Source organism: Mytilus californianus, unplaced genomic scaffold (assembly GCF_021869535.1).
Source record: "Mytilus californianus isolate M0D057914Y unplaced genomic scaffold, xbMytCali1.0.p SCAF_2, whole genome shotgun sequence".
NCBI lineage: Eukaryota > Metazoa > Mollusca > Bivalvia > Mytilida > Mytilidae > Mytilus > Mytilus californianus.
The window spans coordinates 106918748-106946084 of NW_026262668.1; the positions used below are offsets into that span (position 1 = coordinate 106918748).

Below are 27337 nucleotides of genomic sequence, written 5' to 3' on the forward strand. Positions count from 1 at the left end.
CTCCTGGATAGATGACATTTCTGTAAACAGGGAACCTTAGTCTGCTACCTAGAGGAGTAAGATAATTGTAAACAGGAAATACTTTGGAATATTGATGAAAAACTAAAAAAGGCTCTAGCTTTTACGACTTTAATTCAAGATATTGTCAAAACTAAGATGAAGATTTGAGGCCCATAGCTCTTTAATAAGTTTTCGGATCAACATAACTTAAATTTTGGCAGATACAGCTCATTATGTACTAATCAATTTTACCCTCTACTAGAATTTTGATATATGTATAAGTTTTTGAGTGATTTGCAAAAAGGTGCAATAACCCCACCCCACCTTAACTATATAAATATCGAGATAAAGATTTAATTATATCGAGATAACGATATAATCATATAGAGATAATGAAATAAATATATGGAGATAACGATATAATTTATCGATATAACGATATAAATATCGAGATAACGATATAACTATATCGAGATAACGAAATAAATATATGGAGATAACGATATACTTATATCGAGACAACGAAATAAATATATCGATTTAACGATATAAATATCGAGATAACGATATAAATATATCGAGATAACGATTTGATTATATCGAAATAACGATATATATATATTGAGATAACGATATAATATTATTTTTTTGTAGGTCCCCTATGGGCTTCCGTAGTACGGTACACATACTTGTTTGGTTGTTACAGACGGTTCTGAGTGTAAATAGCCAAAATGATCAGTACGAAAAGATATATCTACCCTGGAAGCTACCAGACTTATCGGGAAAATGTTTTAAAGTTAATGCTTACGACATATCGTCAGTTTTATGGGGGATATTATTATGAAAACCATGGAAGCAAGTTAAAAATAAAATTTACGAAAATAATCTGCAAAACAATATCTTATCTAGGAACTGTGAAAATTTAAGAAAAAAATGTGCAAACGCTTTTTGGGGCTTTTGTTCCAATCGTTTTTTCTTCTTTCTCGATTTCATCAATTTTCTGCACATATCAAAAAAATAAGTTTTCTGTTTATTCTCTTTTTTCAAATACTATTAGCAATAGGTCAGGTATATTTGTTGTATGGAATAATTGTAAGGTGTACATGTCTGTTTGACAGGATTTATCTGACCTTGACCTTATTGATATGGTTCATTGGTCAATGTTAAGGTTTTGTGTTCTAGTCTGTTTTGTTAATTACCATAAGCAATAGGTCAACTTTATTTGGTGTATGGAATAATTGCAAGGTTAACATTTCTGTTTTCATTATTCTGCAACTCAGTAAGGTATGGAATAATTTACCATTCACAAAAAAAAAAAAATTCGAGAAAAGTCTATCACAAGTCAAATAATTTTTCTTTTATGGTTAAAATATGAAACCTTTATTAATTGTTGCCATTATTCCATACACTGTAGTACACATACTTGTTTGGTTGTTACAGACGGTTCTGAGTGTAAATAGCCAAAATGATCAGTAATTTTTCTTTTATGGTTAAAATTTAAAATGTTTAAAATTGAGAATGGAAATGGGGAATGTGTCAAAGAGACAACAACCCGATCCAAAGAGCAGACAACAGCCCAATGCCACCAATGGTTCTTCGGGCTTCAGCTGGCCCCTAAAAAAATGTGTACTAGTTCAGTAAAAAATGTCACACTTACATGTGTAACTCCGAAACATATAAATGAACTAAGATTAAAAAAGCATATAAGACTAAGGCCACTGAGAGGCAGAGGCTCCTGACTTGGGACAGGTGCATTTATGCGGCGGGGTTAAAGTTAAACATGTTTTGTGAGATCTCAACCCTCCCCCTATACTTCTAGCAAATGTAGAATAAACAAACACAGAAATACACACAGTAAAACTCAGTTTAAAAAAGTCCGAGTCCGATGTCAGAATAGGTAACAGAAGAAACTAAGCAAAATGACAATGATAACATAAATTAACAAAAGACTACTAGCAGTTACTGAGATGTCAGCTCTACACCTCTGTCTGGTTTGAGAATAAATGTGTTTATTTCCATTAATTCCAAAATATGCCATCTTTAATGACAACATTATTGTAACTATATCCCTTCTGAATAAGTTTGTTTAAAGGTTTGGTTAGCTTTTGAGGTTTGTGCTTTAAATAGAATAATATCGTATCAAAAACCCATTAAATAGGTGGAAATATTACAAAATATTCCCTAAAAAGCAAACACAAACAAAAAAAATAGAAAAAGGGGGGATCATTCCACATGCGCCTGTGAAAATATTATACTCGTTAAAAATTATTTTTGGACACACTGCAAAATGAGAATGACACACGTTTGCTTATTGCCTCAAGTTGAATGCGTTTATTTTTCATTTTTTTCTTTTCAATAATTGATTTATGACATTTAATCAACACAATTTAATACTTGTTGACACAATTCCTATGACAACTTTATTTATCGAAGCGTGTCATTAATTTCAGCCAATCACTAATCAGTAATTTCTACAGTCCGTGATAAATGTTGAACTTCCGATGTATTTTGACCATAATCGTTTCTCATCACTTTCTCCTTTATAGAAATGGTAGATTATACTTATTCAGATGATGGAATGCCAATTCCAAAACACACTGGAGCTTTCGCGAACCCATTTGCCTCAGAAGAAGATGTGACAAATATTTTTGATATTCGCGAAGACGGGTTTGATGTGACCCTTTCATTGGCAAATGGAAACATCAGCTGGGTCAGTGTCAGCGGCAATAAGGGTATGTTATTTCAAGACAACACCCTTTAAGTTATCAATGTAAAACACATTCAGAATGTTGAATGTGTGCAGTACCAAATATAAGAAAAACACACACAATCGCATGCGAAATCCTTTCTTTTAAATTCTTGGCTGGAAAATATATTTTCAATAATACAGTAAAACCAAATGACTGAAATGTTTTAATTTAACTCTTTTCAGCGGTCACCTAATTTTTGCACGAAATCATCATTTCAACTTTTAACAACAGTCATATTAATGGTTTTAACTAACTAAATAATCATAACGAAAAATATATGTGTTCAGTATCAAAGTCAAAATGAAAATTGAAACCTGTTTGCAACAGAGATCGAGCAGTAGGAGGTGCATAAGTGATTTCCTTGTGTTCACACCTTTACATTTCCATTAAAAATCATATTATCGACTTATTTCTCCACGAATACATACATATTTTAATTGTTTTCTACAAATTTACAGCGCTGGAATCCGCCATTTATTTTTATTTCACTGACGCAAGAAAGATATCTCTACCAATTGAAAACACTATTACAATTTGCCCGAAACCCTGTCCGCGGATGATGTCGGAACCTTGTTTAAAAGGTCATCTCTCTTGAGCAGCCACTTTTGATACTTCCCAAGAGTGACTGCTTAAGACAAGTTTGACTGTAGTCCCTCTATTATCCAAACAATTATCCAGTGGCATAGCTTACTCCCTAGGCAAACGATTGAAGCTTTGGAGTTAAGATATCAGCGCAACATAAGATTGCGATGGGTCTTAAAGAGTTGTTGGTTTATAGACGAAACTTACGTCGCAAAAGAGTTTTCAGCATTTGCAGATGCCTAAAGTCAATTTTTATACAGGTGTGATCGATTGATAGTTGTTTGATAAACTTCTTAGGAAAAATATTCCATGCATAATCACTCAAGGAGAACAAATTTACAAAATGGGTCGACTAGTTTAGGATGAAGGACGGGAGTTTCTACTGTTACTGAATAAGGAGGAAATAATGTAGACAGTGGCAGTACTTTGACCTTGCAATAGCTCACCTACGACCCCTGAAAAAGTGGTTGCAAGTGTGCTTTAACGTGACACTCTCCCTACAAGATGCATTACATGTAACATCCCCATTTTGACCGGACAAGGATGTGTATTTATACATCCATCACACACAGCCAAACGGACTCCCTTCTAAAGCATGGGTTTTACTTTCAAATACATGGGAGAAATCAGGGATTGTCATATTTCATTCCTTCTTTATTTCCTGTATTGGTATGAGGCACACTTCATAGTTCTTCCCATTATAATACATATTACACATATTCCAGTTTATTAATACAAAAATATAAAGGGTAGAGTTGTCGAATGCTTGTAACCATATTCACTTTATTTTGGAATAAACTTGTCTCTATTTAATCTTCTTGAAACTTCTTTGTTCAAAAGTTTGTTGAGGCAGTTGCCTCACTGCCTGAATGGACTGTAAATCATCATTTCTTTTCATAAAAATTCCACGGAAATAAGTCATTAAAATATTATGTACATGTACACAGGGAGTTCACAGGTATTTACAAACAAAATGTATAAACATATCTATTACTACCTTTATTATAAAATAAATGAACTGCAAAGAAGAGGGCAAATTTTGAAAGAGTAAAAATGATAATTAAAATGCATACAAGTAAAGAAACTATAAAAGTGTATACTAGTACTTCCAATTTATTTACCGGTATATTTTCATTTTTTCATGATTGAATTGCAGGTGTGAGATCAAAGGGACTTTTTAAAAAGAAAAAGGGTGTTGCTGAGGAGGTTTTACCTCTCGAGGATATTCTAGGTGTAAAGATAAAACGTCGTAAAACAACAGCACAACATGAAGGAGAGGGCATGTGTCAAGGTTTTACTATTTATGCCTTTCAAGTCTTTGGTCCAAATAATTTAAAGGAAAGAATTATAGAACTGGAACATCCAAGTGAAAAAATTTGTAAAGAATATTGTGAGAAAATAACAGATTATTTAGATGGTAAGAATTACAGAAAATCAGGATTTTATAATTCAAAAGTTTATTTTGCAAGTATTTAGTAGAAAGACACAACAGACAGAGTATATCTGGAACTTTTCAGTAATGGTCATGGGTAAAAACACTTTAAATGAAAGAGAGAGTTGACTTCTTCCTAGCATTCAAAAAGGGAGAAATCATGACATCCTGGGGAGACTTAAATTATGACACCTTAGGTTAAAGGGATGGACACCAAATGTGTTTTTGATTTAGCATATATATTCCTTAAAAATCCCTTATAAATTTGATACTTGTGATGTCCCAGATATTTAAGAGATACATATAGCTGACAATTATGCTTGTTTTGCAGTCTTTATAATTTCCTTGGAGTTTGGTATTGTTGTAAGCCAGTGTAAGGTTATAACATAAATATTTTACTTGGAGGATAATTTGTTGTCTTTTGATCATGAGCAGTATATATATTCACATAGTTTGTCTGATCTGTAGTTTCTTTTTGAAAAATAGCAGCTGACAAATTCAACTGAGCACACAGGTAATTATCAATTGTTGATGCACAACTAGAAAGGGAAAATATATTTATACTGCAATAAATGCATCAAACATTTTTAGGGATGATTTTAATCACAGTTTAATGCAGTGATATATTTATTTCCCTGAAAATCGAAATAGTACCCTAATGAACAAAACAAAGCATATTTTGATCATAAAGTTGTCAAAATTGTACGGTGACATAAACAGTTTTTATTGAACATGTAGAGTAACACAAACTGCCTGAATGCTATGAATCCTATCATTTTTAGATAGCTCAGTACTCCATCTTCAATCATTCTTTAGCTGATACATGTATTCGGCTGTTGTCTGCTCTTTGGTCGGGTTGTTGTCTCTTTGACATATTCCCCATTTCCATTCTCAAATTTATTGCCAATAAAAACAACTCCAAACTGAATCCATTACAAAAATTTGAATTTTACACAAGTATTTTGCACTTCAAGCTTAATAAGACTTACAGGTTAAAGATTTCTGTTTCATTTTCAGCAATAAAAGATCGACCTAAATCAATGAAGTTATATATACAAAGTCATGCAGGACCACATAACAGTAATAATATCTACAAACAGAAAATACAGCATCTGTTTGAAGCAGCTAATTTAATTGTAGATTCTACAGGTATATGTTACATCATTTTAATAAGTAATAACAATTGTTTATACAGCTGAATTTAACTTGTGGCACAAAAGCTTGAAGTGTTATCATAATTTTTGCTTTGAAATTAGTAAAATGGGACAATGCTCTGCAGGGTGGATTTCCAATAAAAAAAAATTAGCTTAAAATATATTTCTTTCGTTATTTCTGTTTAAGAACAATTATAAGGCTGGGAATTTAAAGCTACCAAAGTCCACTCATATTAAGTTTAGTTTCATGCTCCTTAACGAATATATATATTTTGAAAATGATGACCCAAATGCATGCTGGAAGCATAGAAATCAAGTTTCTAATGTAAGAGAGTTATTTATGGACAATTTATTCTTGGACCAGTTCTGTTACATTTGAATGCGTACATTTCATGTTTTTTTTCTTCACAGAGATACAGCATAATGAATATGTGAAACAGGAAATGATACATCTAGAATTAGATCAGTATGATTGGTAAGTTGTGACTTTTAACCTTTATAGTGTAAAGAAGAAATGTGTTTGGAACATTCTTATAGATACACATCACTACATAGTTTGAAAATGGAATTACGGTAGTTTATACATAATTTTGAGCTATTATAATCAATGGTATAACAAGCAGGCGGAAACCCAGTTGAAATAGAACAAAAGAATCGAAGCTCTTTGTTAGAGAAGGCGATAAATGCGTACTGTAATGTTTACTGTAGTAACATAAATTTTAAAAGTTAATAGAAACAAATAAAATGACAGTTTTTTGCTAAATTACGAAATATTTTATCATAAAAACACAATTTGCATAAGTTTTCAATTTATCTATTACATAATTAAGCAGAACAATTAGATATCAAGTCGACGACATGGGTGTCTATTAAGTTGGATCTAAAAAATGCATAACCTCTGATTTTTAAAAAAAATTACCACGGACGGAAGACATATCAATCTATTTGTTCCTTAATTTTCGTTTCTGCCCTTCCATTATGTGACTCAAGAAAAAATTCCAAAAAATGGGCAACAATTGCATCGAAAAGAGAAAATCGAGTGCACCTTTTTATGTTAGGGCGTGTTTGAGTTGAATATTTTGTCTTGAAAACGTAAAAAGCAAAAGTATTTGATACATCATCTCGCTTCAGATTCTATCATTTTTATATATCAAGGCTACAGGTTGACTTTATAACATCGAAAATTCACAGTACTAAAAAAATGAAATATATAGGTCAAGTGAAATACCTTTCTAATGAATCATAAAAGCAGAGTAGGTGTGTTCGAATAGCAAATTTTTACTAAAAGTTGATGACAGACTTTTAAGTTGGATCTTAAAAATGCATATCTTCGAAAAAACTTCATTTTTTGTGTGTGATATCTAGGGTTTATAGTCTTCAACCACTGAAAATTTTTAGTCTGCCCTTCCACGAAATATTGAATTAGAATTTTTTTAAATGTTTATGAATTTTCGAAAATTCCACCTGACAACCGATCAGACAATAGTTTTAAGTTGACTGAATGCAGACAAGTACACTAACTGATGTTCGTTAGCTAGTAGATACATTTGTCTTTTAAAATACAACTGGCATATAAGGATCGTAATGGTGCTATGCGGATAAATTTATCGGTTTTCAAGAGCTAAATTGGCAGCGCGTCATCCCTACAATGGCTTCCATTTTTACGATTGTAAAAATGAACTGGCGTAATGGGGAGATAATTTTGACGAAGTAGAATCCTGACTGCAAGGAGACCATGTAAACATATTTTTATAGGAAATTTTGTTGTCTAATGCTTTTTATAAAGTAATATTTCTTTTATAGTATTTGTTGTGTTGGTGGAGATGGTACTGTTAGTAAATTGACCACAGCATTATTAAATAAAATCCAAGCTAATAAACATATAGATCTCAAAAATGGATTGACGCCAGCAAGATGTCATATTCCATTGGGAATTATCCCAACAGGTGGGTAATAAACAGACCAGACCAATGTATTCACTCCCAAAAAGATTATATCTAAGATTGTATTGTATTGTCCTCCAGTGAAATTTACTTCAGATTTTTCAAAGGTCAAAGTTATAGCATCAGTTAATAGATTGAAATTTGGGCAAATCGTTTCACCTACCATTTGACAATAATTGTCAGCAGACTTTACAGCTCAAATGTACTCAACAAAAAATGTTTATTTTGCTACAGACCTATAAAGATTGTAACTCTGCTTATGCACCTATGGTGCTTCTGTGATTGCCACTGTGCAATGTGTTGCAGGGAATATAGTAATACAGGGCATTCATTCTGTGCATCTTTCCAGATTCATAAGTGCACTCATGTGTACAATACTTGCAAAATTTTCAACAAATTTAATTTGATCAATTAGAACTCTGTTTTATTATTATTTTTAAAAAATTGTAAAAGTGAATTATATTATTATCATTTTTTTTTGTCATGTGAATTTCTCACTTATAATGAGTATAAATAGGATAACTATATTTGGTATATGGGTTCCTTGCAACGTCTGCATGTCCGTCGGTTAACCTGACCACGACCTCAATTCATGGATCAGTGATCAAGGTTATAGTTACGTGATTAGGTCCATTTCTCAGATACTACAAGCAGCAGGTCAACTATATATATATGTGGTGTATGGAATGATTGTAAAGGGTACATGTCAGATTGGCAGGTTTCATCTGACCTTGACCTCATTTTCATGGTTCGTTGGTCATTGTTAATTTTTAGTGTTTTGGTCTGTTTTTTTAAGTACTGTAAGCAATAGGTCAACTATATTTGGTGTATGGAATGATTGTAAGGTGTACATGTCTGTCTAGCCAGTATCATCTGATCTTGACCTCATTTTCATGGTTCATTGGTTAACGTTAAGTTTTTGTGTTTTGGTCTGTTTTTCAATTACCATAAGCAATGGTTCAACTATATTTGGTGTATGGAATAATTGTAAGGTGTACATGTCTGTGTGACAGTTTTTATCTGACCTTGACCTCATTGTCCTTTAAAATGTTAAGTTTATGTGATACTTGTAGTAAAACCTTTATCTTTACGACTTTCAACATAAAATCAATGGTCAGTAAAACAGGTGAGACATTTCAGCATGTGCACTCTTGTTTAGTAATAAGGTATCTAGAAGGATAATATTCATATGTTTACTAGTTCTGTTCAATCATCATTATCTCTAATCATATAAGATCATACAACATTTCTTTTTTCACTGACATAATTTGAAAATTAATGAAATGAAATTTTTATCTTGTAAATAATAACTTTTGGGAACAGTATTTTTTTTATTGATGGTGAAATTAATTGTAATTTTCAGGAACCACAAATCAGGCAGCTAAATCAGTATTAGGTCAGTTAGATCCAGTCAGTGCTGCAATTAATATAATACTAGGTAAGTTGTCATATTAAGGTCAAATACAATATTTTTTCTTCATAAAAACAAATGGTCTGAATTAAATCAAAGTTTAAAAGTTACTCCATTTTATCAGCAAACTTTCTTGTTTTTTATTCTTTTGAAAACTTTTTGTGTAAATCTTTTGAACAACAGTGGGGGTAAAACAGCTTAGAAAAAAAAGTTCAAGCATTTTTACATAAAGATTTAATTCAATAGCTTTTGTACCTGTAAGTGCTGCATGTGTCATTGTTTGAAACATTTAGTTTATTATATTTTTATGGCCCTGCCACAAAGTGGTTGGGGCCATATAGTTTTACTCTTATCCGTTATTCCTATTTGAACAGTTCTACAGACTTTTTCTACTCACCTTCACATATTGAGCTGAATTTTTGTATGTGAATCTACTATGATAAGTTATAGATCAAGTTTATATTTGTTTCAGCTCTGCTGATTTTTGCTGAAATAACAGTCTGGACTTTTGTGAAAAAAACAGTTATACAGACTTTCATTTTCAAATTTCTACTTCTAAAAATGGCTTCAAGCTTTTTTTGAGAGCGGGGCCATTCGTGTTGTTCCAATACATCTAGTTTTATTAATACCTGGAAACTTCTGTTAGATATGAAAGGGCCCATATGAAAGAATATAAATATTAACTTCTTTTGGTATAAGCAGCACAGTTTTCCCCATTATTCTGCCATATTCATTTGGATAGCTGAAAGTTATGATGATATATCCGATAAAAAAAATACATTCCAAAATTTCAGTAGTTTTGATATGACTTTTAATGTTTTGTTAGACAATAATCATTTATGTCCCAGATAAAATGCAAAACATCTAAGATCTCTTTTCTTTTTCTAAAAAAGTTCATCGCAAGATACCAAGACCTTGTTGATAAATATTCTGTATCAACTTCACAAATTATACAGGATGGTCTTGAAGTATAGATTCTAGGTACTGACGTTGTTTATCATCTTAATTACATGTTATAGTGTTCTTTTCATTTGCTTTGTATATTTTTACCCTTTACTGTTTAGTCCATTTTTGATAATATCCTTTTGGCGTGGCTCCATATTTATACATCCTGCCATTGTGTTATTGTGCTATGGCCATTTTTTGTATTTTTGTCTTTCATTTTTTCTTATGTGCTTGTCTATAGAGTGTCTATATGCCATTCTTGTTTTTCTTTGTTGATATAGTTGTTTGTTTTTATAGCGATTAAGATTATAACACAATGTTGAATGCTGTACCACAATTTTGGGCATTTTTACCTATTATGTCTGTTTGTTTTACTCACACATTGTTGTCAATATAATGGAATTATATGCAACTGTCATACAAGTGAGAGGTTTAGCTAGCTATAAAGCCAGGTTTAATCCTCCATTTTTCTACATCAGGAAATGCCTGTACCAAGTCAGGAATATGACAGTTTGTTTTCCATTCGTTTGATGTGTTTGAGCTTTTGATTTTGCCATTGGATAAGGGACTTTCCGTTTTGAATTTTCCTTGGAGTTTGGTACATTGGTAACTATTCTAATTGACAGGATACAAAAAAGTTAAATTCACGACCTTGAAAATACATCATTTCCCCCTTCTCTGGCTATAAATAAAGAGGTAATAAGACAGATTACATGTTTATTAACATATTAACAAGTCTCATAAGGGAGACTGAACATTGACTACATAGGCATGATGGGTATTTTTGTTATTTTACTTTTTATTGATCCTGATGTTAAAATGATTTCATGCCAAAAAAATATGTATAAGTCTATGATTTTTTTTTTTATAAATTATCTACCCTAGTTTTTTGTAAACAAATTAAACAACTTTAGCAAGACTGTCTACTCAGAAAAAACTCGTATCATTTCCAGTTTTAATTAGATACCTTGAAAACATGTTGATTATAAATGAATCATAGTAAGATTGAAAATCTGATTTTTCATTACAGGTAGAACAGCTGCTGTAGATGTTGTCTCAATTTTCCACAAAGATAAATTTTTACAATGGGGTTTTATATGCCAGTATGGCTTTGCTGGAAATGTTCTCAAATTAGCCAAAAAATATAACCGTGTAGGACTTGGTAGTAAAGGATTAGATGCAGCAGTAGTTAAAGCACTTAGTAAATCTAAATTCAGGTAGGTTTTATAATTGTACAAATTTGGATGATATCTAAAGAATGCACATTTCACTGTTTAGGACTGCATAGTATCATCGATTATCACATATTTGTTAAAAAAAAACATTTGGTTTTGCATATATAATAACCATAAAGTTGCCCTAGTCATACGTCCTCATGCTAATAACTCGGTATCATACACTGTATAAAATAAGTGCAAAATATGTAACAGCCTTCTTCCAGTTAAGAGAGCCATGTACAATTTGAAAGTTTTATTTTTGTTTGAAAATGACTTGGTTGCTTATAACACTGTAAATGCTTTAACAAAATTTCCTCTCCAATAAATATTTTGACCTCATTGCTAGAAACAATTTGTCTTTTTTGAAAGTTGGAGAAGATATGGTTATATAGAAATATTGAAAATTTTAAACAATGTAAAAAAAATTAAAATGTTTTGTCTTCTGTTTAGTCTTGCAAGCTAATCCCTGAAACAAGAAGTCTTTAATTCTTACTCCTGGAGTAATGGAAACTATAAGATTTTCAATTTAATATATATGGTCTTATGAACTTATTGAAAATTTAGTTATTAGATTTGACACAACTCATTAGCTACACTAATTTCATTTGCTTTACATAACAGAATGTATGAATGTGATATAGAATATCTCCCTGCAGACCCTCTACCTGTTGAACAGAATTATAATGTATGTCGTACAGGGTAAGTATTAGCATTCAAAGGAAAATAATGTGTGTGAATTTTTTATGAGATGGACTGAATTTGAATGTTTTTCGTAGTTTACATGTTAATTTTGTGATTAGATCAGTTTAGTAGGAACCACTAATGTTAAGTCAATGATAGTACTAGCATTTGCAAGTCTTCTTTTCCATGGAGATTATTTGGCCCCACCCCTATCAAGGTTCATTGACTTAGAAACTATTACATTTTTACAAGTTAAAATTTGTGTTTAGGGAACCACTTATGATGTCAATGGTATTTGGTATGCAGTTTAATAAGCATTGGGCCAAAAATAAAATATTGTTTGTTTCCCCTGCCACGACCCACCCGATAAAATCACTGCGACCCGAAAATTTTTATTGGCCTTTCAGGTCCAATATTTTATTTTTTTTTTTTTTCGCTATTTTGGATTTTGGTGATAATTTCCTATGATGTAGTCTTCGAGCGTTTTAATTCAAGGACATTTTTGCATTGAAGCGTCTAAATGATCCGGAATCAAGAAAAACAAACAAAATGGCTGGTCACACGATTTGTGTGTCTGCAAGGGTGATCAATGTGGCAAATTTTTAAAGTACATTAACATATAAAACTTTTATTTAGAATTAAGAAAAAAATGGTTTAGAAAATATTAAATGATATATATATATAAATCTGTATTGAATAGAAATATGCCTTGGCATTAGATAAAAATTCTCTGAAACTGAACAATACAATCCAATTAATTTGCAGCAGAACAATTCAATGATGTGGTATCTTTAATAAAAAAAACTGAAGCATCTTTCAACCCACTGAGTGCATCTTGATTTGCTTGGTCTTTAACCTCTGTTCCTGTATAAAGGATAAAATTGTTTATATCTTTTGAGTAAAAATGGTCTGAATCATGCTTTAAAATCTATCTACTTTGAATTTTGTACAAATTCAATATAGAGGAATAAAATAAAATAATTTGCCTACCTACCTACCAATATCCCGAAAACCTCAGCCTGGAAGGGGAAACAAAGATATTTTTAATGTTGGCCTTGGCATTTCTCATATCCATTGAGATTATTTGGTCCTGCACCTTAAGTCATAGTTCATTGACTTTGAATGTTTTGCACAGTTTATATGTTTAGATATTGCCATTTGGATTCAATATTTGCAATATAAACAGATCATATTTGTTTTATCAAAAATTTAACCTCATAGTTTATATCACTTTGCAACTTGTTTTGTAAGTGGATTTAATTTTGCATAATGTTGTATCTTTTCACAGTTAAAACCTCTCTGGGACATGCATATGTAAATTATGTCTAGATTTACATGTTAACATTGAGATTACTTGAAGAAGAGACAAACTTTAAGACTTTACATATAATTTAAAGAATTAGAAAGAATACAATTCTTAACCTTATTTGATTTATTTTGTATTTAACCAGATGTGATGTGTGTGTACCTATAGATGCCAGTAAGCAAGATGACAATACATCTGATGTAGTTGAGGAATGCATAGTACAACCATTTAATTCTAGTAGCAATAGTAATGATTTTAATAGTAAGTATCGCAGGAACTAATTCTAGTAATAAAAGTACAGATTTTAATAGTAAGTATCTCAGGAACTCATTCTAGTAATAATCGTAATGATTTTAATAGTAAGTATCGCAGGAACTAATTCTAGTAATAAAAGTAACGATTTTAATAGTAAGTATCTCAGGAACTAATTCTAGTCATAATCGTAATGATTTTAATAGTAAGTATCGCAGGAACTAATTCTAGTAATAATAGTAACGATTTTAATAGTATCTCGGGAACTAATTCTAGTAATAATAGTAATGATTTTAATAGTAAGTATCGCAGGAACTATTTCTAGTAATAATAGTAATGATTTTAATAGTAAGTATCTCAGGAACTAATTCTAGTAATAATAGTAATGATTTTAATACTAAGTATCGCAGGAACTAATTCTAGTAATAATAGTAATGATTTTAATAGTAAGTATCTCAGGAACTAATTCTAGTAATAATAGTAACGATTTTAATAGTAAGTATTGCAGGAACTAATTCCAGGAATAAAAGTACTGATTTTAATATTGAGTAGCTCAGTAACTATATCAAGTGATAATGGTTAGTACCTCTGTGATTATTCACTTTATCTAACCTCATCTTTCATACAGAGAATACATGACATAATGAAATGAATATTTGTTATATAAGAGTTAATTAAGTGGAAATTCTAAAAAAGGTGACGCTTGAATCGTCATTAAAATAATACAACTTTGAAAAGCAATATACTGATAAAATTATTGAAAAGATATTAAACAATAAGATGATACCAAAGGGACAATAAATAATCAAAGTAAGAAATGACAAAGAGAAGATGTTCACAAACATTGCAACATAGCATTGAAAACTTTAAATTCTGTACAGTAGGAAAAAGTCCTAGCACATTGACCAACTTTATTTTGAAATAGTTTATATGAAGGAAATTACATGAATTATAGAATAACTAACCCAAGAATTCAAATTAGGAAAAAAAATCATCGAGTAGCCAAACAACATACTAATTCACGAATGTGCATATCTCATGACGGAATTATCACTGTTGATCGATCACAAGTTGTATAATTTTCAATTATTAAGTTCTTGGATTTGTTATTTATTTTATAACATTGACTTTTAATGTAAATAAAGTAGAAAATGGAAGAAGCTATATTTTTTTTCCACACTTCCTCACTTTGAGTTGATGCAACTTCACTGACAATGATTATTTGACGTCTTAACATCGTCTATTGTTGTATGATATCAAAGGAAAGAAATTACAGGATTTCATTTACATTTGATTTGACTGAGAAATCAAAGTATTTCATTGCAACAAATGTTATACATGTATTATTAATTATTCACATATTAATCTATCAAGGTTTAAGTGATACTGAAAATCTCTCAGAAGAAGTATTAGAAGACAATCCATGGAAAGCCTCAAAGGGGAGTTACTATCATGTTGGGCTATATTGTATACCAGGCAATTGTGAGGTGGCTCCTGAAGGTCTCAGTAAATTTACTCATTTATCTGATGGTGCTATGGAGTTAGTTTTAGTTAAAGACTGCTCTCGAAGAGATTTTATAAGATATCTGAAACGTCACGGAAACCATAAAAATCAAGTAAATATTACATTATAATAGTTAGTGAAAAGTATATCAGTAAATAAATTTAATTGAAGAAATCAGAAATAGATATTTATATTCAATAACAAAAGTACAAGTTTTTCATAAAATATTATTGATCATTTTTTTAATGATTCTTTCTTTTTCTTGATATATATATTGTTAAGGTACGTTTACACAGTTAGATTTTACATCTGATTTTCAATCCAATATGATCCTGTTGCCTAAATAAATCGTACAGTGTACTGTTCACAAGATACCGTTTTCCATTTGATTAACCAAACAACATCTGATTTTAGTGTAAACATGGTTTGATTTTTGTTGAAACGACATTATAGGTAAAAAATCGGATGGAAAATCACTGTGTAAACCTTTCTTTACAGAAGTAAAATTCTCATATAAACCCATAAGGTAGGAATGGGAATATATTAAGGTCCTTCATTTACATTCTAGGTTCACAGAAAAATCAAAATCAAGAATTAGACTATTACTGACTTGTGTTATGTCTTTAGATAATATGCACATTTTTTGGTTCATTAGTGTATAAAAGTGAGTTGCAGGTCAAGTTCATGTTATATTCCAATTGATCTACTTTTCATGGAGAGTCCTATCATTCCTAAGGAAATGCTGTCTTATCCTTTTTACTTTGCATCGATCCATGCGTTCATTGATACACAATTCACATTCTGTGTCGTGTACAGTACTGCATTCAGTGACACAATTTAGATATACACTTGTTTAGTGTTCCTGAATAATAATAATAATAAAAATAATAAATTCTTTATTTAAAGAGGGTACACACAGTTAGTTACAACTAGAATCAATGTGTTACAGTTGTATATTAACATTAGCAATGATTAGTGTTGTAAACGTAGAATTCCGAGCATTCATATTTTTAAATAAATACCATCTTTGTAGAAAATAACACAATTTATTCACACTGCATGTATCATACAGATCTTACAAAGTTCATATCAAATACAAAACACACTTCATACACTACGACAGTTCACACCATTCCAGCTATTCTGTTCATTCATCAACAGTCCCATCTAAACATTTCTCTCCTCTCGTGAAATACGGGAAACAGCGTTAACACTGTATCGCATAATCACGGACATGTAGACAAAAGTCAAAGTCACAACAGTTAACTTTCATAATCTTTTACTCAGATTAGACAATACTGTGTGTGGCTACCTTTTTTACAATTAAGAAATCTGTATGTAACAATTTACATTTGAAAATCCATATGAATATGAATGAAATTGATGTGTGGAATTTTAGACAAGTTTTCAGGTTTTATTAATGAAATTTTTTTTACAGTTAGATTTTCCATTTGTGGAGGTACATAGGGTAAAAGAAGTCAGATTTAAGCCTAGATATCCAATGGGTTGGAACTATAATGATACTAAATATAATGAAGTGGAGGATCGAATGAAGTCCATAAAACATAGAATGTCTATTCAAGGAATTAAGTCAGGTGATGCGTTTATAATTGATGGCGAAAATGGAAGCACCCACACCCCATCACCACGTAGAGCAGACAGTGTAGAAGATCTTGATGATCTGGATGATACTGATGAAGATGATGAAGTTGATGATGTATCCCCAACTGGAAGTCGTACAGTGAGTGTCTATAACTTAAAAAAACAAAAGAATTGAATAATTTAAAACCAATTGTTCAGAGAACAATTGAAGGTCTTTCCACATTAAATTTCTAAATAATAAGAAGCTACCTGGTTTACTCAAAGTAATTATTGGAACAGATTTCATGATACTGATTAAAAAAATATATGGATTCTATATGATTTTGTCTGAAATGAGGGAGATAATTTTGCTACTTCCGGTTTAGAAAATGTCACTTCAGGTCTCATATGATAGCTTATGTCACACAGATTCAAAAAATATATGGTTTCTATATACTTTTGTTTGAAATAAGGGAGATAAATTGCCACTTCTGGTTTAAAAAATTTCACATCCGGTATCATCTGATAGGTTACTTTATACACTTTTCTGTGGAAAGAACAATTGTATTTGTTGTGATTATTTTTTTTCTGCTTCCGCCAAATTTGTTTCTTGCGTGTAATTTTGTTTCACAAGTTGTTACTTAAATATTTTGCATATGATATTGAACCGTTATTGCGCTTTTAAAATTGACCCTTTTTAGGCGAAGACTTTTTATTGTAAGAGTTATCTCCCCAAACACTGTTTTTGTTGTTTGTGCATCTCCTCCATAACGGTAAAAGAAATCGACAAATTTATTTTACCAAATTGCTCGTTATATCCTCAGGATAATTTGTTCAATTTTGACCAAAGCGACACTAAGACTCCATATGAGAGTTATTTCCCTTTCTGTATTTGACATAAGTGATACATTAATGTATAGCATGAATGGTAAGTGATAGAGACCTAAGGTGTTTTGGTTTGAGGTTCTTGGTTCACTAAAATGAAACAGAGATCAAGGTCATATTCTAAATTTCGACTTTTCCTTGTTTTATGATCTCCTCTGTCACTTTTAAAGATATATATAAAAGAACTAGTGCAAAATATTTGCCTCATTGTGATGAAGATATGATACATTTGGTCTGAAACAATTCAGTGACATCTTATAGGAGTTATTCTCCATAAAATGGTTAAATTTAAGGTTAATTGATTATTACTCCAACTTGGTACATGACAAAGCCATAAGGTCTTTTGCAAAATGTTGGGCAACATATGACCTTGAAAATTATCAACCGGAAGTAGCCATTTTTGCACTTAATTCATGGAAAAGTACATAGAAACTATGTATTTTTAGCTCACCTTTCCGAATTGGTAATTTTAAGGAAATTTTGCAGTTTTTTGTTATCTTGAATATTATTTTTGATAAAGACAAACTGTAAACAGCAAAAATGTTCAGCAAAGTAAGATCTGCAAATAAATTTTATGACCAAAATTGTCAATTGACCCCTTACGGAGGTATTGCCCTTTAAAGACAATTTTTCACAATTTGTTCATCTAGTTTGCTTACTTTAAAAAATCTTCTCCTTTGAAACTGCTGAATCAATGAGTTTCAGAGTATCTAGTATAAATTTTGTATTTTATTTCCTTGTATGTCAAGAAACATAGCCACTATGGCTAAAATGGAACATAGGGGTAAAATGCATTTTTTTGCTTTTGAAGAAAATACGACAGATACAAAGAAGATTTAAATGGCATTTTTAAGTTACTCATTAATATATATTGAAAATTAAAAATAATCATTGATGAAAGATTTAAGCAAAAAATTACAGGTAAGCGATTCAGGCTCTTGAGAGCCTCTTGTTTAATTAGGCATACATAAACCTATCATTTGAGACAGGAAGTGACCTTCAATAAACCAAAAGTAGCTAAATATCTCCAACATTACAGGCAAAAGTGTATAGAAACCATATATTTTTTTAATCAGTGTGAATAAAGCTATCATATGAGACCGGAAGTGACATTTTTTAAACCGGAAGTAGCAAATTATCTCCCTTCTTTTAGGAAAAAAATAGAGAACCCATATATTTATTTAATCAGTATGAAGAAACCTATGCTTGGATGCCAATAGTAACTTTGAGTAAACCGGAAGTAGCTTCTTATCAATCATTTAAAAAATTGATGTGGAAAGACCTTCAATTGTTCTCTGAACAATTGGTTTTTAATTTAATTACTTTTTTTTTTAATTTTAATTTTCTTTTTTGCCTTTCTATATTTTTTTTATATTTTTTTATGTTTTTTTTCTTTTTACTTTTTCGTTATTTTTTAAACTTTTTTTCACGTTTTTATAGGGATGAAAAGGGTATTATACACAACTGTGTACTATACACAGCTAAATACGGTACTCTAATAGCTGCTATATTGTGAAATCAGTCTATCTTTTGAAATCATCTCACTTTAATTTTAACGGTTCTGTCCATGTGTTATCAGTGTTCTCAGATTAGATCTGTTAAAACATCATTTGGAACTATTTTGACTGTATGTATTAAGTCATGAATATTAAAGTGTTTGTATCTCAATGTTATAGGGCTCTGAGCATAAAAACAACAACATATATAAGAGACAAGACAATGTACTTGTAAACAGTGCTCCACAGGATCAACGACTTGTAGGACTTCAGTATCGACAAACTTTTGCTGATGAGGAGAGATGGAGAAGGAAAAAGAAAGTGCTGAAAAAGGAAGAAAAGAAAAGGATTAAAGAGGAATCCAAAATCCAGACTGTATGGAATATTGATAATGAGATATGTGATGACACATTGTTGAGTTTTAGGTATGTGTTATCAGCTTACTTTGTGACGAACTGGAAATTCTACAACAAGCATTAAACAAGGGCTTCTGAATTCTTTTTTTTACCCATGGGAAAGTTATCTTACAATTTTACTTTCCCGCATCAGTTTTCACTTTCCTGTTCTTATTTTTTTTTAAAGTCTGAAAAAAAGCTTGATATATGTACAATTAAAAAACATAAACAACTTTATTTCTAAACATACATTACTGTTTAGGTCTAAAAATTTCCGTTTCTTTGATGAATCGTTGGAGATAAAATATTTATGCAAACTCATGGCTTCATGACCTCCATTACTGTTCACTGATAATAACTAACTACCGTTGTAAACGCAAGGAAACAAGTGATTACTTCAGGAAACTAGTTTCTAAATTAGATTTTATCCCATAACCGACTTTGTCAAACATGAATATGACACACCAGAAAGTACCACGTAAAGACGATTTACTTATTCGACTGGAAACTGGTACCTGTGTTTTCGTTTACCCGACGATTTTTTTACTTTCCCCTGGAAACGGGGAATTCTGAAGCCCTGTAAACATGAACAAATATTGAAAAGTCAAATAATTGTTCAAGATGGAATAAGCAATCTTTGCATGTCACCACAACAGTCCAGTCCTAATGCTCTGATCTAGAGCTATAATCTCAAAAATCAGTAAAAAGTTAATTTGATTTGCTTTCTTGTCATATCTGCAAAATCAGGATGTGATTATTTTTCTGGTCAGAGTTTCTTATAATATGTCTGTACAACAGGTTTATTTATTGTACATATATTGCCGAAGATTGTTAACAAGTATTATTAAATGTTCAGATGTTTTTACAATGATACCTTTATTTTATGCTTATAGGGTACATCATGGGTTACTGTCTGTATATGGAGTTGGTTTATCACCAGATACAGTTTTCATCAATTCACCATTATCCTGCCTACCACTTATCAACTAGACAATAACCGATATATTACCTCCCTGTCATCAGCAGGAGCAAGGATCCAGTCATTCATCAGCAAGAGAAAGGTCCCAGTTGATCATTAGCTAAATAGAAATTTATAAACAATTACTATGTTATCATTGAGTACTAAAATCTGCAATTTAACCATTCACATGCATCATAATAGATTGGGATTGTAGGCTGTGTAAGAGCAAGTAATGTATTTCCTTGTAGAGCAATTAAGTAATCTACATAAAGAAACCAGAAGGTTCTCAGATCCATGTTTAAAATTTATCAACAAAGAGAAACTAGCCTCAATAATAATTTTATTGAAATCTATACACCATGTACCTGTGCTATGGTAATAAAAATGTATTTTTGAAAAAAAGTTTGTTTCAATTTGCTTATTATTACTGTAAAACTTGCCTTTTTAAAGTTCATTTATTTGTTGTTTTTAATGTAAATAAAGTGATTTGTTGTTCCATGAAATTAATTTTAACTGTTAATTCTAATTTCTAGGTATATCTTGAATTGAATCACAGTGTTTGGTTTTTGTATGTTTTATTTATTTGCAATCTGATAAAAGTATAGATTTTTGTGTCGCCCCTTCGCTTACAAGGATCAAATAACGCTCCATTCTTATTTTTTTTAAACAACCTTTCGGGATCTTTAGGTTTTATTGTATTGATACACACCTTCAAAAATTTAGAGGCAGACATTTCATTGGTTGATACAAAAGTTATCAGCACAGAAAGTAGGATGGAGTGTTGTCAGATCCTCATAGAGAAGTGCTGACACAGTATTTGGATTCATTTTATTGTGAATGTAAGATATTTATGAGGTGCTTTCTTATATTTTGGGAGATAGAGTTCAAACTAAAATGTAAGAAGTATATTTATTTATATAAAGAATAACTTTTGTCTTCAAAAGGCAAAAGTGTTTGATTTTATTGCTTATTTTCATATACACATTAATAATTATTGCCTTGTAGTGTAAGTTTTGCACAGTGTATGACATTGTTGTGATTTGTTCAATTATTAATTTTAAACTATATTTAGTTTTATTAGAATTTTTGTTATTTAGATTCAAAAACTTACATTTTGCTTGGATCTATATTTTGTTTTTTATCAGACCTATAGTCACAGTCTCGATTGTTATACTGTTGTGAAAAGAATTTTATTTTCAGTTTCTTTTTTTTGCATTTAAGTTTTTGTTGAATGACAATTAATTTTATTGGTTACCAATTTCCATGAAAAGACAAAAAATTATGTCTCACCTTTTTTCAGGGTGATTGATGTATTTTTCAGTCTATTTCAAAAGTTTGGTGAACTTGTAAGCTCTAGCACCTTGTTGAAGATCTCACTGTTACTTGGAGAGGAAGAACAGCAATAAAAGCTTATCCGTTGCCTTTGGTTTTACCAAGTGTGAGCACATTTTGTCATTAATTTATGCACGATATTACTTTTTTAGTTAACATTGAAAGGAAACAATATTTAACTGGATTGTTGCACACCAATGTACTGGTAGTTGTGCATATGAAATGTTTATGCCAATCAGAGGATATTTTTCAGAGTTAATGGCCTTTATAACTTAGAAAATCTATACATGCATTACTAACTTAATTCTATCCATGCATCACAACAAATTGTGCACACAAACTCCTCCGCAGTCTTCATTTAAATGATTAAATGAGATGAGACTGGGATGATTGTTTATGGAACCTTTTTTACGGCAAAACTTAACCAAATTTTGCAGGAATGATTGAAGGTCCCCTTCAAACAATCATTATTTTGTTCTGATCTTACAAAAAATTGTTGTTAGAGGCAATCTTTGATTTTGATTGGCCAAGTTTCAAAGAATTTCTTCTCTGAATCTACAAGGTGACATACATTGGTGGCACTTAGCTCATAATGAAACCTTAAGAGAAACACATTTTATATTCTAAAACCATAAGGCTAATGCGAGTTAAACTTTGAAGGAATACTGTGGATTCATTTATTTTTCGTGGGTACTAATTTTCGTGGATTGAGAAAAACTTGCATTTTCGTGGATATTAAATTTCGTGGTTTGGCAAAGTCTTCATACACTCCTTTAGAAAATTTGTAATTCGTTGAACTTTTAAATTCGTGGTTCCCCTGTTCCCACGAAATCCACGAAAATTGGTATCCAACGAATATTTATGAATTCTCAGTAATTTATAGAAGGACCTCTACAAATGACTGCCAGCGACATTCATGTTTTTGATTGGCCAGTTTTTAAAAATGTTCTCTTGAAACTACAAGGCAAAATATGTCAAAACCTTACAGAAGTTAATGATTTGGACTCAAATTTATCCAAAATTGATAGGAATAATGTACAGAAGGTTTTCTATAAAGGATCAACATGCGGTTCATGATAAAAAATGTGGCATTCTTAGATTCTTATTAAACAGCTTTATATAACATCTAACAGGAATATAAGTTAATATTATGCATAGATACCATGCAAGCCATTCTAGCTATGTTTCACTGTTTATACTGGAGATGCTTTAAGTTACTGTTTTTTGCCTAGACTAGAGGAAAAAAGATAGACATATTTGCTTCACTGTGTAAATTTTTTAGTTTAATTTGTTTCATGGGAAATAGTGACTACATTATTTAGTATCTCTAAATTTTTGTTGATGTTAAAAAATTAACCAAGGATAGTTACCATCATAGAATTATATTCAATTTATAAAAAAAATCAAAATCTCTTAAGATTTTAAATGAATGTGTTCAGTATTGAGAAGAATTGTAACAGTATTTAAGCATAGTGTGTATATTTTACTGTTAAGTGGGAGAATTTTATTAGGGGTTTATGTTTTTGCTAATTTCTCAATTAAGTTAAAAAAAATTGTGAAAAATATTCCCTCGTGTAAATTTTGATCTTCAAAAAAAGATTAGAGTCAAGGACAAGAAAAAAGGGTTAATGAAACATATCAAACTTGTTTGGCCCTTTGAAATAGGGAAATTAAATCTCTGCAAAAAAATAATCCACTAGACAGTATTTAGCACTTGTATTTCAGAGTAGTATACATTACCCCAAAGGGTTTTATATTTATTCATTAGAACATCATACCTGATTTATATAAAATAGCTGAAAACACATGCATAATGTCCTCATTGATAGTCTATGTAGTAATGGCTCACAATTTTATCAAAAATATATTTTACCATACTGAAGGAAACAAAGGGTAAGAACATTCAGATTTTATCAAGATCCCAGTGATCATATATATATTATTGTTTATGATTTAGATAGAAATTTATATATATATATATATATCACTATAAAGTAGACAACATTCAAAATTATTTATACAGACAAAGGGAAGTGATATAAATTCATGTCAATATTAGCCCTAAAATTCTGTGAAATTTAAGTATAGATTTTAGTGATTCGGTTTGACAGAAACTTATTAAAGATTACCTGATAAGATTTGTTTAATTTTGTTTTTCTAATATAAGTGAGCCCTTAAAATGCATTGAAAAACAAATCTGTTTTTAATGGGGAATAAAATCATTAAAGCAGTTATGTCTGAAGGAAACATGAAAAGAGATGTAGATGGTTAAGTAAAATATATGTATTCAGAAATGATACTACTGATTGGATAGGATCTAAACAATTCTAATTTCTAGAACAAAAGTCTTGCCTTTTTTATTTTTTCTGCATTTTTAACATAAAATAACTGATCATTATTGGTCAACATATTCAAACACATTTACATCAAATGTATATAATATCTGAACGAGTGCAATATGTTCTTTTGTGTGTTTTAATGATACAGATGTCTTAGTTTGGTTAAATTTTGCATTTAGGTGCATTTGTCAGAAGTCAGTTATTGTATATCAACGATAGTCCTATTGTTAGTACTAAGCTGTTATAATAGTCACTGTAATGAAAAACAGTGGTTAAGTTTTACATTTAGGTACATTTCTTAGAAATGAATTATAATATTACATTGTTTCATTAATGAATACCATGCATTATAGCCAAATGTTTGTAACTGACTAACATTGGAAAGTTTAAGCTTGTCAAAAAGTTTTCAAAGAATCCGATACAATTTTTATCATGAACAAGGATTTTTATTTTACCTCTCATTTTTTCATTCCTTTTATATAAGATACCTTTATGTCATGAGGATTTTTTTCATTTTTTTTTTTCATTTTCCTTCAAGTGTATAGAGTAAACTCCATTTTGGTTTATGTAATCCCATAGACTTTTTGTTGTAACTGTCTTACAACCAGTAAAAACTTCAATGGTTAAAATATGGATGAATTGCATATCACAAGCTCATGGTACAGCTGTTTACTGAGTTGAAAAGTCAAATAAGAATGTATGTATATATCAGTGGTCATTTATTAATTTAATCCTTATTTAATATGCTTCATATTTCTGAAACCCACTTTTTTGTTGAGATGTGTAACCCATGTTTTACACACATATTCTACATTTTTATACGACCGCAAAAATTTTTGCGGTGATATATTGGTATTACGTGTCAGCGTCATCCGAAGACATTTGGTTTCCGGACAATAACTTTAGTAAATCTAAATAGAAATCTATGAAATTTAAACACAAGGTTTACAACCACAAAAGGAAGGTTGGGATTGATTTTGGGGGTTACAATCTTAACAGTTTAGGAATTAGTGGACAAAACAGGGCCCAAATAAGTATTTTTGTAGTTTCCAGTCAATAATTTGTGGAATGGTGTATGGATCTCTCTGAAATTATACCACAAGTTTCCCTACCACAAAGGGAGGGTTAGGATTGGCTTTGGGGGGTTATGGCTCAAACCGTTTAGGAATTAGGGGCAAAAAAGGGGGAAAAACAAGGGTTTCCTGGTTAATGGACAATTAAAAAAAAGTACAATGTTATGTTTGGATTACCTCCCTTACACTGCTTTTAAATTATGTATAAAGAAATGTTGTATTGTCTTGAGGTGATTAGCTGTCAATTTATTTTTAGAAGTTACTATTTAAAAATGCTGATTAAGGAATATTAATTTTAGCCATGATTATGTATGTCATAAAATTTGTTTTTTCTCATTTCAGATTTCAGAAATTAAAAAGAAAATGTCTTCAAATATTTTTTTTTGCAAAAAAAAAAAGAGGGGGGGGGGGGTCAATTCGCAACAGCATAGTGTATTGCACATAAGCCAAAAGAAAGGGGTAATTTTTTTTTGTGGGGTTGGGGGGTCAATTCGAAACAGCATAGTGTATTGCACAAAAGCAAAAAATTTAATATAAATTCAAATCATATAACCAATTCTAAGTTCTTCGACTACAGTTATTCTGTGTCAGAAACCTATTATGTGTCAAATATTTAATTACATTCCAAATTCAGACCTGTATCAAGCGCGAATATTGTGTCCATTTTTGCCCCAACTGTTCAGGGTTGGACCTCTGTGGTGGTATCCAGCTGCGCTTGGCGAAGCAATTTATTTCATATGTAACCGGAATTTGTCATTCTTTTAACAGGACATAATAAAGATAAAGAGAGTTACAAGTTAGATTAAAATATGATTTCCATAATATTCATAGAGGACAAACTGTAGGTTTATATTTTCATTTGCATGTTGGATGCCCCCTTAAAAATTAGCAGTCTTTATGAAACTGTAGCATGACAATGTTTACTTTTGTGTCTCTTTTGTATATCAATCTTAAATATCATGTGATTAATCTTATGAAGTTGTACAAGATTGCAATCCACCCTTCCCTCCAAAAAAAACTTCAACAAAAATTATTTCATTTGTTGTCTTTAATCTTTTTCAATACATAGGAAGTTCAAAAGATGGGGCGGGGGGGTGTCCTCCTCCCTTGTGGCCAAATTTTTTTGTTGTTTTTGTACATTTTCTGATTTTTGACTGCCCTCCTGAGAAAAAATTATGGAAAATTGAAGATAATTAATTTGGTATTTTTCAGCTTTCAATATATGATTTGATTTGATTTGAGTTATTAACATTAAGTTCTTTACCTTCTGAATTAAAACAATTGTACCGTTTGTATTATTATTAATTTTTCAAGGATTTAATTTAAAAATGGTTACGAAGAACAAAAACCTGGTGCATTCATGCATAATTTAAAGTTGCACAGAATTATAATCATATATAGGTGTTACATTTTCTGATTATGGGTACCTTTTACACACACAAAATTGTAACCATTTTAATGTTTTACATTTAATCGATTTTAATTTGTTATGATTTTTATGTCCCGAAAACATACAGTTTAGTGGGGTTTCATCATATATTGATAATTCATTATATAATTGTGTGTGTGTAAGTATTTTTTAATTGCACTGTAAAATACTGCATACTTTCTCTTGACACGCTACAGTATTCCATCCACAATCATCCTCATATTCCGTCCACTTTATATGTTCTGTTTTTATCTTGCATTCCAGATTTTTTATTTTTACTGGTATTGTATTATTTTATAATTTTATGGTTATTTTAAAAATTCTTATACGGATAATATTTACAAGAGTTAATTAATACAAACAAATGTGTTTAATTTAAAACAAAAGATGAAATAAAATATACCAATGTGATTTCTGTAGTACTTTTGTTGATTGTTCCTGGTTGTCTGTATGAAAGTTGTTAAAACACAGACAAGTATGTTATTCTGATGTGGCAGAAGTGTTATACAAAGTTTTTTATGCCCCCGCAACTGTCCGTCCGTCCAAATATGAGTATATAGCTATTCCAGATAACTCCTCCTACAGTTTGATGACCACAAAAAATTTGCGTCCGTATCATGTTATGGCGATGTCTGCGTCATCGTCCAAGGATTGGTTCACAGACAATAA

The 27337-nt window shown here is 30.7% G+C and overlaps 1 protein-coding gene and 2 long non-coding RNA genes across 3 annotated transcripts in view; 2 read left to right on the forward strand and 1 right to left on the reverse strand.

Annotated features, from left to right (window-relative positions):
- Window positions 1-25950, reverse strand: part of LOC127728552 (uncharacterized) — a 150608-nt gene extending 124658 nt beyond the window's left edge. Inside the window, exon 1 of the long non-coding RNA XR_007994173.1 lies at window positions 25876-25950. This is a non-coding gene — a long non-coding RNA (uncharacterized LOC127728552). The remainder of the gene's footprint in view (window positions 1-25875) is intronic.
- LOC127728549 (uncharacterized) overlaps window positions 1-27337 on the forward strand; it is a 113554-nt gene that overhangs the window by 78340 nt on the left and 7877 nt on the right. The window lies entirely within an intron of this gene.
- On the forward strand, window positions 2473-27079 carry LOC127728515 (ceramide kinase-like protein). Its single transcript, XM_052235924.1, has 13 exons — window positions 2473-2732; window positions 4489-4749; window positions 5782-5913; window positions 6330-6393; window positions 7722-7864; window positions 9225-9299; window positions 11248-11434; window positions 12056-12133; window positions 13567-13682; window positions 15048-15289; window positions 16616-16918; window positions 19320-19564; window positions 20428-27079. Exons 1-13 carry the CDS (start codon window positions 2549-2551, stop codon window positions 20522-20524), a joined length of 2127 nt encoding a protein of 708 aa, XP_052091884.1. The 5' UTR covers window positions 2473-2548; the 3' UTR covers window positions 20525-27079.

Bases quoted from the DNA above. Each gene is read 5' to 3' on its own strand.
- LOC127728515 (XM_052235924.1), top strand. From the start codon at position 2,549: ATGGTAGATTATACTTATTCAGATGATGGAATGCCAATTCCAAAACAC. The intron at 11,435-12,055 runs GTAGGTTTTATA...TTTACATAACAG, and splicing joins CTTAGTAAATCTAAATTCAG to AATGTATGAATGTGATATAG. The intron at 15,290-16,615 runs GTAAATATTACA...TTTTTTTTACAG, and splicing joins ACGGAAACCATAAAAATCAA to TTAGATTTTCCATTTGTGGA.